The following is a 13,382-nucleotide window of genomic DNA, read 5'->3' as shown; positions in this document are numbered from 1 at the left end:
ATGTGGAGAAATAGAAACCTTCATTCACTGTTGGTGGGAATGTAAGATAGTACAAACACTTTGGAAAGCAATATGGAGACTCTTTAAAAGGTTGACTGTAAAGTTTCCAAAAGACCCAGTTATTCACTTATTGGACATTGATCCTAAAAGTTCCATGCCTCAGTTCAGAGAGATTTGCATTTGAACCATGTTTATAGCCACTCAATTCATAATAACTATGAGCTGGAATCAACCCAGATGTTCATCATTAGATGAATGGATCACCAAGATGTGGCTATCTACACAACGGAATTTTACATAGCAGTAAGGAAAAATGAAATAATGAAATTTGAAGAAAAATGGTTGAACCTGGAACAATCATTCTCAGTGAACTCACCCAATCACAGAAAGATAATCATCGCATGGTCTCACTCATCTGTGACTTCTACCCTGAATCTATCCAAGATGCTGTCATACCTAATAAGCATCTCGAGGTCTGGACAATAGGGCGGGTGGGGCGAGAAGGAAGGGTAAAGATGGGACTGGAGGACAAAAAACTGGACCCAAATGGTAATGGTACCATAAAATTCTACATCCTAAAAGACAGACTAAATGTTTGAACCTTTATCAGGTCCTTAGAGGGAACACCTGAATCACAACGCCCTGGAGAGTGTACAATGAAGACTGATCTTAATCTTCACCTGTTTCTCTCTCTCTCTCTCTCCCTCCCTCCCTCTCCCTTCCTCTCCTTCTCTCTCCTTCCCTCTCCTTCCCTCTCTCTCTCTCTTCCCCCCTTCTCCCTCTTCTCTTTCTTCTCTTTATCACTTTTATATTACCAATCTTTTCCTTCCTTTTTTTCTTGGGTGCTGACCTGTAGCTCCCAGTACCAGCATGTGGTTAACACCCACAATGAGCTGTTGATCAAAGATACCTATAAGGTTTCCCAAAAGAGGACACATTTCTGTTAGAGTACTTGATGATCCACCAAAAGTTAGTGGTAAGACCCTACTGCTGAAGATACCATATGCTGTTGGTACAGAACATGGAGTGGCCTAGCTAGAATCTGGAAGAGAGTCATTCCCCAGACAGTTAGCTTTTCTAGTGCCAAAAGGTGATACATGAGCACCTGGGAGAAAATGACCAATATCTGTCCAAGCAACTTGTGGTCTAAGCTACTCAGCAGCAAAACAACCTGACGTGATGCTCACTCAAGTGCAATAGTGGCACACAGCCGTGGTGGTAAACCAAGTGCTATTGATTTGGCTAACTGATCTACTCAGGGGTACAGAACCCACAGCTGGAGCTGTCAGAACCATATCCCAAAACGAGCCCACTCTCCATTATCAGCTCCCACCAATTGTGGGCTACAAGAGGGACTACAACTATTAAATTCTCTCTAAAAACAAAACAAACAAACAACAAAAAAAACCAATGGTTATCCCATTTATCTGGTGCTAACTTCACTCTCTGTTGTAAAATTTGCTTCTTTTTTTCAGATGGACACAGATCCTAATGAGAGAACCAGCCCATCACACTTCAAAAGGGCCCCAGCTGAAACTGAGAGTAATTGGGGAAATGAGCAAGCTGCTTTCTTGGTGAAGCTGGTATCAGCAAAAGGGTAAAGGAGATAAATACAGAGAACACTCAACTCCTACCAAACCAGATATCCAGAGAAACAGAGGCTCCCAAGATCTCATCACTGAAGCAGACCTCAAATGAACCCAACATAGCTCAGGGAAGTTTGCGGAAGAGGTAGCAGAAAGAATGTTAGAGCCACATGTTGGGTCATTATGCACAGAGACATTTCCTCTTAACCATAACTGGTGGCTAACCCCACAATGCACGACCAATATTCCCCAACAAGGAGGGTCCCTGTGAAATGGGGAGGACAGGGAGGAGGCTATTGATGGTACCTACATGACTCTATACACTGTGTATATAACTAGTAAAAAAAAAGTCATCAATAATTTTAATCAACAGTAGACCCTGCAAGCTTTATGGATGGACAGCAAGCCCAAATACTGCCACCGATGCAATGGTAAGAAGTCTGTTATGGGGGAATCCAACTGCTCTCTAATTGGACTTGAGGGCGGCCCACTTCATGGGAAGGAATTCATGCCTGGTAAAGCTAGGAAGGTCATAATCCCTGGGAGTTGAAAGGAACTACAACTGTGTCTGGCTAAGTGGATATATTATGCCCACCAAACTGTCCTCTAAATATTCAGGTTTATGACCATATATTAATGCTGCTCTCACTTTTGGTTAGAGCAGCTTCTCTTTTCAGAGGACAGCAACCACCCACGTGAGTCAAAACTCACCAAAGTGCTGAGAAGTGACAGCTCAGCACTAAGTGAGATATCTCTGTCACATTCTCCAAGGCTCAGGGTCCATTGTGGAAGAAATGGCAGAGAGAATGTAGGAGCCAAAGGGGAAGTCCTTACATCCTGCATTAAAAAAAAAAAAAAAAAAAAAAACTTATGTTGGTGCAATCCAGTGGAGAGGTGAGAGTAAGCCCCAGCTTTTAGGAAACAGAGCCGTCCTTCCATGTGGATGACTGCTGAGAGCAGAACAGCCTGAGGGGAATAAAAGAAAAAGATAAAGAAAGAAAGAAAACAGGAAAAAAAATCCCATGAAATAATATATACCACGTCTGTCTACTACAAGTGCATGGAGAGGGGACATATTAGGTAATAAAGTGTTCAGAGAAATCCCATTTGTTCCTGAGAAATGTTGTGTTAAACTAATTTGTCAATTTTTGTTTTCTTTCCAAATTAACCATCTATTAAGGACTGGGGAGTAGGTTCAGCCTTTAAAGACGCTTGTTTGCTAAGTATGTCCACATAAAGCCAGATGCGCAAAGTAGCACATGCGTCTGGAGTTTGTTTGCAATGGCAAGAGGCCCTGGTGTGCCCATTTACTCCTCTCTCTCTCTCTCTCAATCTCTCTCTCTCTCACACACATACACACACACACACACACACACACACAAATGTTTTATATAATCTACCAGCAAACATATATGCTGAGAAAGAAGGCAATAGTTTTTTCACTTGCTTAAACTTAAACTGAAACATGAATGAATTTCATAGGTTAATTTCTTCCCAGATTAGGCTTCTTAAATTGTGGCCCTCTGGGGAGCAGCAGACTAAACCAGATACATTTTGCTAAGAGCACTAATTATATCTCATGATAATTTTAAGCTATGTTTAATAATAATTTTCAACAAAGTACTTATGTTGAATATAAAATGATTGATCTTGAAATAATACCGAAATTGCATAATAAATTTTAAGGCAAAACTAAAGACACTTTTTTTTTTAAACTCTGAACCTTGCCTTCCTTTCGCAAAGATGATTCACACATATTTGGATAACTAAAATCAAGGCATTAGTGAAATGAAATCTTTAGTGGGGTAATACAGATGGAAGGGAAAATATCTCTTCCCGGGTCTTCAGGAGATGAGCAGAAGTTGCTTTATGATCAGCAAATATTTACTTAGCATCTAGTACGTGCACAGCAAGGGGCTGAGTTCGTTGGAGACGGGAAGTAGAAATGGAAGAATAAGTCCTGACTTTGATGAATTTTTTAACTTAACAAAGAATAACTTTTAACAGACCAAAAAAGTTCCTTGGGCTGCATTCCTTCTGACGAACCCTCAAGTTATTTTCTAGACATTCTGAGACTCCGACTGAAATACAGCCAAAATGTAATTCAGAGAACCCTTCCACTTGTGCTTCAAGACACTCCACCTGAAGCCCAGCCCACTACGTTCTGTCACTTTGGTGTAATTTCCCACTTCCTTCAGCCCTAGCCTTGAAGGTCACACCCACAGTTCTAAACCTCCTCTACCTACCTTTCTTTCAAGGGAGCCATTCTCCCTCCGCTACTTCGCACCCTAGCTCCCTTTGGATTCCAAGCTCCTGAGGGTATAAACCTGAACTTAATCTGTAACTCCAAGAGAACCCAGAGAGATCCCAGAACAAACCAGTCACTGAAAGGCTCTTGTGACTGAAGAGCTCACAAAGGCTCACCGTGCAGCACTGGCTGAAGCTTGAGCTAATCTGCCCATTGGGCTTGCCCTTGTGCCACACTCTGTCAGTCACAAAATGTGATTGCAGTACACCTGAAGTGTGCTATATATATGAAATACTCCCCCCCCCAACCCCGTTAGGAATCATCTTACTCTAATCTGCAAAGTTATGCATCCGTCTGCTGTAAAAACCGTGGAAAAAAAAAACGCCTTTTTAATAGAAATTAAGTCTTCACGATATAGACCAGTCTGCCCTAGGGGATTCTGCAATCTTCCCGGGAGGAATCGAAAAGGCAAAGGGAGCCAGAAACACAAAAATAGTTAAAAGCTTGTAAGGCAGGTTGGAACTGCTGTAATGCAGGAGAGAGAAGCAGAGGGGTGGAAGGCTGGACGCTCGTGGCTGGTCCAAGCCCCGGGGGGGGGGCGGATGGCCCGGCGAGTCCGCGGGACCGGGACCCCCGCGCCCCACCCTCGCTCCCCGGGGCGGGCTGGCCGCGAACCCGGCGGTCCCCGCGCTGCGTGGCGCGGGCGCGGGCGCGGGCGCTGTTACCTTGCGTGAGGGCCAGCAGGCAGTAGAGCAGCAGGAAGCCCCGCGGCGTGTTGCAGCGCTGCAGGCAGCGCGGGCGGCAGTCCCTCCACCCGCACGGCCCCTCCTCGAGCTCCGAGCCCGCCGGGCTCCCGGGAGGCTGCGGGGTGGTGGCGGGAGCGGCCGAGGGCGGCGGCGGCGGCTCCGGTGACTTCGGGGGCTCCCGCGTGTCCCCCTCACCGCGGCGGGTGCCCGGCGGGGCCGAGACGGCCACCTGCGAGGGCGAGGCGGGCGCGCGGCGCGGGGGCTCGGGGCTGGACGGGACGAAAGCCGGGTTCTCGACGCCTCGGACGTCCTTCATGGCTAGCAGGGGTTCTGGGCGCTCGCTGCCAGCGGCCCCGGGCTCCGCGAGGGCGTCGTGGCCCCGCCCTGGACAGGTCCGCAGCCCGCCCACCGCCGGCGCCCCGGGCGCTGCCCCCGGCTCCCTCCCGGCCCGAGCGCGACCCCGCCCCGCGCCGCCAGGTGAGCAGGTCCCCAGCCGGCCCGCGCGCTCCCCTTCCCGGAGCCCGGGCACTGGGGCCCGTGATCCCCCGGGGTGCCCATGCGAAAGCTGTAAACACAGTTGCATCAGGAGAGCTTCCAAGAAAATCCACTGCTCTGGCTTTTCTTCGCTGCTCCCCCGCCAAACACCACCCCCGCCCCCCACAGACACTCACACTAGAATTTGGAACCTCAAGAAGCAAGCAGCCGCAGGTATAATTCTTTAGATTCCACTGGCTTTGTGATAAGACGTTTACCTGTCATCTTCCCTAGAAACAAAGCTGCAATATTTTATTTTATCATCCACACGGAAGGAATAGTTACTAGGGGACTTTAAAGGCTTCCATGACTTCCATGGGCTGTATAGAGTCTTGCATGCCTTAAATCAGCAGTGCTCATGACCACGTAAATAGCCTTCTTCCTGTCAGGTAAATGATATCCCAGTGTGACAGTCCTTAAAGGCACTTGCCCACAAAGCCTAAAGACCAGAGTTCCATTCCACAGCACCCATGCAAAGCCAGATGCAGAAGGTGGCAGATGCTGGAGTTCCTTTCTGTCTCTGCTTCGCACTTAGGAGGCCTAGGTAGGAAGATCCCTGGGTTCAAGACCACCCTGACACTGTTTTGTGAATTTCAGGTCAACCTGGGCTACACCCACATCCCACCTCAAAGAAAAGTCCCCCAAACATTACAGACCATTATCAAGGCTCTTGTTTTCCCACCAGGAATAGATGGTAAGACCCTATTGATGAAGACTCCACATGTTCAGGCTGCAAGATCACTGAGAAATCAAGCTGGTGCTGATCTGAAAACCTTCTCCCTATAGACCAGTTGACAGAAAGCTCGAAACAGCGAGGCTGTATGCAGCCCTATGGGAGGGAAAAGTTATCAGTAGAGATAAACAATGGACACTGCAGGCCTTAAGTTTGGCCAGCCAGACCAAATGAACCAATGGATGCAATAGTGACTGGCATGTCTGTTATGTCTGTTATGGGGGAATCCAACCACTCACTAATTGGACAGGAGGCCCACTCTATGGGAAGGAATACACACCTGGGACTGAAAACCTATAATGGTGAAGATCATGAGCACTGGGGTGTAATGCCTGCTGGTGTCTGGCTAAATGCATATATTATGCTGACCAAACTGCCCAGTAAGCACTTCTCTTAATAGTCATACTAGTATATTAATGCTGCTGTCACTTTTGGGTTGGAGAAGACTCTCTTTTCAGATGGCAGTGACCACTGGGATGACTCAAAAGTCACCATAGTGCTGAGAAGAAGTGACAAAGGAGTGTACAGCACAGAAACATCTTTATCACACCTTCTAAGACTCAGGGTCTATTGCAGAAGAGGTGGCAAAAAGAATATAAGAGCCAAAGGAACAGTAGGTCTGCTTACAATGCAATCTTCCAGACACAAAATGGCATGGTTATCTAGGGACCTCCCAATGCCTAACACTACGTACACAGGACTGTCATAGTAGGAGGAAAAGATGATGACATTAAAATAAAAGAGAGACTAATTGAGTGGGGAGGGGATATGATGGAGAGCAGATTTGTGAAGGGAAAAGTGGGGGAGAGGAGGGTATTATCATGGTTTATTATCATAATTATGGAAGTTGTCAATAAAAGAAGTTTATCTTTTTTTAAAAAATGTATTAAATAAATTCTGCTTTATGGAACCTGCTTTGATTGTGAATGCTGTTTATATTGGGTTGAATGAATAAAATGTAAGATACATACCTTAATTTGAAGCCCTGTACATCAACTATCCTAGAACCTGGAAGAGTAGAAAGAGTGGCACAGTTAATATACCTGCTGTATTCCCCATTTTCAGTCCTTACCTGAGCCCCAGTATTATATTTTACAAAGTGAGGAGCCTGTACTTCAGGGAAGTTCAGAATTGCTCCCCAAGTCACTTGCTGAAAGGAACATGACCTTTTAAGGAACTTGAGCTGTTGAGCTCAGTGGCTCACCTGAGACTTTGCTATTTTCTAGCTTTGAATTACCACAGTCTATATGTGATGTCTAGAATCGTGACATAGACATTCTGAGAAATCAGAGCTCATATTTCTCTGATGTGTATGATGTTTATAAATCGTGTGCTTCTCTGAATGCCTCAAATTTTGGAGGCGTCCAAACCAAGTTTGGATGTACTCCTCCCAGCCCCTCTTTGACATAAATGATCTTAAAGTAGACATCTATCAGTGTAAATACATATCATGATGTATTCTATGGAATATGAAGTAATTTACCCAACCAGAAAAACTGGTTTTGATAAGATGGAATTACTTATAAACCACAGCTCTTGGGGCTGGAGAGATGGCTTAGTGGTTAAGCACTTGCCTGTGAAGCCTAAGGACCCCAGTTTGAGGCTCGATTCCCCAGGACCCACATTAGCCAGATACATAAGGGGGTGCATGCATCTGGAGTTTGTTTGCAGTGGCTGGAGGTCCTGGTGTGTCCATTCTCTTTCTCTATCTGCCTCTTTCTCTCTCTGTTGCTCTCAAATAAATAAATAAAATAAAAAAAAACAACAACACAAAATTAAACCACAGCTCTTCTTCAGGTTTGCACTAACATTAAAACACCCTACCCAAATCAGAGTAATGCCATCACGTACACTTAAATTCATGCTGAGGAAAAACCTTCCTTCTCACAGTGCCAGCAAGTAGACTTAAAAAATTATTAGTATGTATTAATTATTCATATACTGTGTTTCACTTTGACATTCTCATACATGTACATAGTGTATTTCAATTTCACACCCTGAAAATAAACTTTTGTTCAAAGATTAGCAATAATGTATATCTTCCTCTTAGTTACAGAAAGTATTACTAACACCAATTTCCTGTTACTTTACATTCTTTATGCTGCAATGATGAAGGAAGGAGACTGAAACTTGCAACAAAATTGAAAAGAAAAAAACAGTTGATTTCTTCCCTGATAGTATAATATAAAAACTTATCATATTTATGCTGTTTATTGAAGCTAAGTGTATAAATATATTTGTGTGTGTACCCACACAAACAACTATTTGAGGCAGAACGCCACTACATAACCCAGGTTGCCCTTAGACTCCCCATCTCTAGGCTTCAGCCTTTTGAGTGCCAGAATTGCAGACATAAGCCTCCATAGGTGGCTTTTTGGCTGTAGGTTTTAAGTGCGGAGGGTGGGAACAAATGTCCCTCTTATGGATATCAGTCTTTGCACCTGCAATGAATCTTTTCTGTCACAGGTTGATTGAACTGGGGTAAACTGGCTTCTTTTCTTGACAGCAGTCTTTAGGATTAGCACCCCTACACCACTTTGATCTGTTCTGTACTTAGGAGCAGTCTCATGATTGTACTTTAGCATGCCATGTAGAGTACAAGAAGGGAACGGACTGATAGCCCCATCTAAAGTACTTTTCAGTTTCCCACTTATGTTCTTTACTCATTTGCTTTTGTTGCAGACTGAATGTAAATCCTTCAGATATGTAATATTCTGAGACCCAGAGAATACTAAAATTGGAGGATTTTGACAGTGTCTGAATATAAGCATGGTGAAATACACATGCTGTAATGACAATTTCCTGAATTGTGTGCGTGCATGCGTGTGTGGTGTGTGTGTGTGTGTGTGTGTGTGTGTGTGTGTGTGTTTTATAGGGGATTGAACTCAGGATTTGGAGTACGCCAGTCAAGCAGTTTACCAATAAACTGCATCTCAGCTGTTAAACATTTTTTTGTAAATCTCTAAATTGTTCAGGCTGGACTTGAACATAGACTATTGTACTTCAGCTACTATGAACAAAGGCCAGATGCATGCATTACTGTGCATCCAGCTTTATATGGGTGCTCAGGAATTGAATTTGGGCCAGCAAGCTTTGCAAGAAAGCATTTTGTTGTGGTTGTTGTTGTTTGTTTTTTGTTTTGTTTTTCAAGGTAGGGTATCCCTCTAGCTCAGGCTGACCTGGAATTAACTATGTAGTCTCAAGGTGGCCTTGAACTCACCAGGATCCATTTTCCTACATTTGCCTCCCAAGTGCTGGGATTAAAGCCATGTACCACCATGCTCAACCTAAGCAAGCACCTTTAACCACTGAGTTATCTCCCCAGCCTACTACAGCATTTTTTAATAAAAATACTTCATTTATTTATTTGAGAGAGAGACAGAGAAAGAGAGAGAGAGAGAGAGAGAGAATGGGAGCTCCAGGGCTTCTAGCCACTGCAAAGGAACTCCAGACACATGTGCATCTGACTGGAGAATTGAACCTAGGTTCTTCGGTTTTGCAAGCAAGTGCCTTAACCACTAAGCCATCTTTCCAGCCCCTATATCTTTTTCAATATTATAATTGCCATAGGCATATTTATACTGAGAAGAAATACAGCTGGACCTTTTATTTTAGTCATGCTAATCATGAATCAGTGAGATATACCCACAAAAATATAGTTGATAATGTTTTTGTTTATTTTTTAAAAAGAAAGGATATTGCTGGGCATGGTGGCACATGCCTTTAATCCCAGAATTTGGAAGACAGAATAGGAAGATTGTTGTGGGTTTGAGGCCAGTCTGAGAATATATACAGAAGTCCAGGTCAGTTTGGGCTAAAAAAAAAAAAAAAAAAAAAAAAAAAAAAAAAAAGAAGTATGTAAACCTTTAAGCAGCAATTCAGCAAAAAAGCTAAAGTGTCAATATTGAAAAATACTGCTCTAAACCAGGTATGGTGGCATAGGCCTTTAATCCCAGCACTTGGGAGACAGAGGTAGGAGAATCACTGTGAGTTGGAGGACTGCCTGACACCACACATTGAATTCCGGGTCAGCCTAAACTAGAGTATATACACACATACACATACATACATACATACATACACATATATATGTGTGTGTGTGTGTGTGTGTATTTATATACACTGAGAGGTAAAGAGAGAAGGATCATCGTAAATTCAAGGCCACCCTGAGACTACAGAGTGAGTTCCAGGTCATCCTGAGCTAGAACAAAACCTATACTTTGAACAACCAAAAAAAACCATGAAAACTAAATGCTGCACTAAAATTACTATAGTGCAATTTAAGCTGTATACTAATATATTATTATAATGTATTCAAAATATAACCAGTCATAATAAAAGTATATTATTATACAAATATTCCAAGATTACAGTGAAAAAACCATAGCTGGACTCATGTATATCAACAAATGGTTATATCTGGAAGAAATTATCTTGTTATAAAATATCCATAAGTCATTATCTTTAAAGACACATTTCTTTTCTACTCGATATCTCATTTTAGGGCCTAGAAATATCAGCAATATGTTGATTCTAAAGGAGATACACAGTCACAGTATCATAATAATGACAAAGATGTCAACTTTACTGAATAGAAGAAAATCCAAACTACAGTTCCCGATAGGCCTGTCAGAGCCACAATTCAGCTACTCCCTGTTTATTAGCAAAAGGAAATAGTAGGATGAAATAGCTATTAAAGTTTAGAATCATAGAACTATAAGGGGCATAAAGGTATCATTTTTTTCTAGAAGGCTGATTCCAGGTATTCTAGTGCCAAATCCACCCCAAAGCTCAGTGAACTCAGGAACATGAAAGAAACTGATTGCAAATATGGTAGAAGTGAGAGTGGAATTGCCACATATTCATTCAAAGTACAATCTTCTCAGTTTTCTGGGATACAGAGGAAGTCTATCGTGAGGTTTAGTGAGCTAGCAGGTGCTATAAATCAGCAAGAGGAAAACTTCATAAATATAAGTAGCAGCTTGACTGAACAGAGTTCAAGACAATAGATTTAGTCACCAAAACCTTGCCTTTCTACTTTGCAATGACTTTCGGAAGTTATCAGAGCATGCTCTTCAATGGCAGGAACAATGATGGCATGTCTTACAGGAGATATGATAATAGAGAACTGTTGTTATGAGCATTAGAGAACACAAAAATTAAGTATTGACTCTTTTATTGCAAAGAAGCTAATGATCTTCCTACTCCAGTTTATCAGAGCATATGAGACCTGGCTAAACCAAAGGACTGAAGGAACTGAACTCTTCCGAGGTAACAGTGAAATAAATGCACTCACATATAAATATGCATACACATATATACAAACAGACAAACACATATATGTGTGTGTGTATGCATTTGTGTAATATATATGTACATACATATGTATACTAAAAGTACTATTACCAGGCATGGTGGTACACACCTTTAATTCCAGCACTCAGCAGAGGCAGAGGTAGGAAGCTCATTGTGGATTCAAGGACAGCCTGAGACTACATAGTGAATATCAATCAGGTCAGCCCAGGCTAGAGGGAGACCCTATCTTTAAAAACCAAAAAATCAAAAAGAAAAGAAAATTATCTATGGAAGAAATTCTACTTGCAGTCAAAATGAAACAGCAGTGAGTAACTTTAACTTCTACCCAAACCGTGTGGAGGAAAAGCTCTAGGCATGCTAAGTAACAATCACAATACTCAACAGGCCAAACAAGGCAGGAGGATTACGGGTTTGAAGTTAGCCAAGGTTACATAGTAAGTATTGAGCCTGCTTGGACTACAGGATTAGACGAGACCCACCCTGTCTCACAAAATAATAAACAAACAATCAAAGGGAGACAAAAATATATGGTGGCCAAAAGAAAACAAGCTGTATATGGGAGGTTTTTGTTTATTTATTTTATTGTAGGTCCTTGCTCTAGCCTAGGCTGACCTGGAATTCACTATGTAGTCTCAGGCTGGCCTTGACCTCAAGGCAAACCTCTTACTTCTGCCTCCCAAATGCTGGGATTAAAAATTAGTGATTCCTAAACTAGGCATGGTGGCGCATGCCTTTAATCCAAGCACTCACTCAGGAGTGACAGGTAGGAGGATTGCCATGAGTTCAAGGCCACCCTGAGACTACATAGTGAATTCCAGATCAGCATGGGCTAGAGTAAGATACTACCTTGAAAACAAAACAAAAACAACAACAACAACAGAAAACAAAACAACAACAAAACAGATAGTGACTCTCAAGAGACAAAAAAACTACATGAGTAGAAAGGATGGAGAAGGCTCTTGAGAAAACCCAGAACACTGCCCTACTGAGGAAACAAAGCTGAAGTCTGAGGAGTGAGGAAAGCTAAGGTTCGCACAGCAGAGGAACACAGAGAAAAACACAGCACAGCAATGCCCGGTGTCCTCGAGTACCCATCAGGTGCTGACATGGCAACGTGGGTGAAGAATCTAACCCAGTACGAGTTAAAGTCATCTGAAGGGATCAGAAGGATGGTGTCTAAATGAAAGCAAAATAAATGTTTCTGACTTTCTTTTAAAAACCTGAAATTGGGCTGGAGGAATGGCTTACCAGTTAAGGTGTATGCCTGCCAAGCCAGAGAGCCCATGTTCAATTCCCCAGGACCCATGTAAGCCAGATGCACAAGGTGGCCCATAGGTCTGGAGTTCATTTGCAGTGGCTATAGGCCCTGGTGTGCCCATTCTCTCTCTCTCTCTCTCTTATCTGTCTCTCAAATAATTTTTAAAAAAATTTAAAAGCTGAAATAAATTCCTCACCCAGAGCACCTATACATAGGAGGTGTTAAATGAAGGGAAAATGAGCTGTTGTAGCAAAAACATTGATTCATATAGGAAAAAATTGCCAAAACAGTGAATACACCTGAAAGGGATAAAATAGGCATTCCTTTTTTGATTAAATTGCTATGGCAAGATGAAATAGATATTCTTTTTTTGATTGAATTGCTATGGCAAGATAGCAACTTAATAGTAGATAGATGTCAACATAGAGAACTTTAACAAAAGACGACAATTCCAGGTGCATAAAGCAACATATAACAGCTTTTCTCTGGCTCACAGATCAATATACATTTTCCTATTCAAGAGGCCACCTAGAAAGTGGTCAGTTTAGGCATTCTCTCATCTCTGCTACTTTCTTGCTGTGAGGAAGTTAAGGATCAGATGAAGATGTCTGTGGTGGATCACATGATACCTTACTCATATACCACATAATCATGTACCCAGATGTGAGGTGATGGCTCTGCATTTGACCTGTATACCCCCAGGGAAGATAATACAGTTTAGAGAGCATAAATTGTCATATCAGCCACAAATATTATCAAGCAAGCAAGCCAAAATTATAGTCTATATGGTTGGGACAAATTAGCTAAGACAAATTAATTCATGTATATATTTTCAGATTAAATAAAACTGTAAGAATAAGAGAGACTTCACAAATATCAGAGTTGGGTGGGAAAGGTAGTTCAGTGGTTAAGGTGCTTGCTTGCAAAGCCTGATAGCCTAGGTTCAAATCCCCAATACCCA

At 42.6% G+C, this 13,382-nt stretch overlaps 2 protein-coding genes across 2 annotated transcripts in view; both read right to left on the bottom strand.

The window, feature by feature from the left end:
- Slco4c1 (solute carrier organic anion transporter family member 4C1) overlaps positions 1 to 4,896 on the bottom strand; it is an 86,769-nt gene extending 81,873 nt beyond the window's left edge. The window contains exon 1 of the mRNA XM_045133077.1: positions 4,560 to 4,896. Coding sequence (XP_044989012.1) covers positions 4,560 to 4,896 — 337 coding nt within the window. The remainder of the gene's footprint in view (positions 1 to 4,559) is intronic.
- Positions 4,897 to 4,898: 2 nt separating this feature from the next.
- Positions 4,899 to 13,382, bottom strand: part of LOC101610300 (solute carrier organic anion transporter family member 6A1) — a 132,074-nt gene continuing 123,590 nt past the window's right edge. The window contains exon 17 of the mRNA XM_045132150.1: positions 4,899 to 5,145. Coding sequence (XP_044988085.1) covers positions 4,899 to 5,145 — 247 coding nt within the window. The remainder of the gene's footprint in view (positions 5,146 to 13,382) is intronic.

Source organism: Jaculus jaculus, chromosome 13 (genome assembly GCF_020740685.1).
Source record: "Jaculus jaculus isolate mJacJac1 chromosome 13, mJacJac1.mat.Y.cur, whole genome shotgun sequence".
Taxonomy (NCBI): Eukaryota; Metazoa; Chordata; class Mammalia; order Rodentia; family Dipodidae; genus Jaculus; species Jaculus jaculus.
Note: the sequence above shows the minus strand (reverse complement) of the source record. Positions and strands in the feature narration are given on the sequence as shown.